This window comes from Frankliniella occidentalis, unplaced genomic scaffold (assembly GCF_000697945.3).
Source record: "Frankliniella occidentalis isolate FOCC.00 unplaced genomic scaffold, Focc_3.1 Scaffold41, whole genome shotgun sequence".
Classification (NCBI taxonomy): domain Eukaryota; kingdom Metazoa; phylum Arthropoda; class Insecta; order Thysanoptera; family Thripidae; genus Frankliniella; species Frankliniella occidentalis.
Window position 1 is genome coordinate 356659 of NW_026267171.1, and position 654 is coordinate 357312.

A 654-nucleotide genomic window follows, 5' to 3' on the forward strand; every position below is an offset into this window, starting at 1 on the left:
AAAATTTAATGGAGAACAGAAAAAATTGTATACGCTTGAATTCAAAGTGAAGTACACCCCTCGGGTAAAGGGGTCGCATACGAATTGGGACACTAATCACGAGCTCAAAGAAAATGCGGAGAGGAAAAGTTCCACACTTTGCTGCACGTTGAAATGTGTGTCGTGTAGCCTTGATGCAGAGCAGAGGCAGAATAACTAAAGTGCACTTTAATTACGGCTGTGGGGCGAAGAGCGCAGACAGCAAACAGACAGACTGTTGACACGTACCTGGCGGTGTATCCACGGGGGCAGTCCACGTTGACGGCCGCCTGGAACAGCACCGCCCACACCAGCCAGAGCGTGCGGCACAGGGACACCCGGTGCTCCCGGGGACCGCCCAGCTGCAGGACAATGATGGGCGTCAGCTCTGTGGAACACTGCGCGACTTTCTTGGTAATTATCTGCTGTGATAATTTTTAATAGTTTTCCGTTCATGAGTGACTTGCTTAAGTATAGCTATTGAGCAAAGTTCTGCGAGAAGGATTTCGAGTATTCAATACTATGCCCACCAGAATGTTTAGAGACCATCTCGGATTATCAATAATTGCAAACTCGTTTCCCCTTCCACCCCATTTGTTTTTAGTGTAAGCGAGGTGAGTAGTGACCCCCCCCCCC

The 654-nt window shown here is 49.1% G+C and overlaps 1 protein-coding gene across 1 annotated transcript in view; it reads right to left on the reverse strand.

Annotated features, from left to right (window-relative positions):
• LOC113203600 (uncharacterized) overlaps nt 1-654 on the reverse strand; it is an 18617-nt gene that overhangs the window by 9315 nt on the left and 8648 nt on the right. Inside the window, exon 3 of the mRNA XM_052266588.1 lies at nt 268-440. Coding sequence (XP_052122548.1) covers nt 268-440 — 173 coding nt within the window. The remainder of the gene's footprint in view (nt 1-267; nt 441-654) is intronic.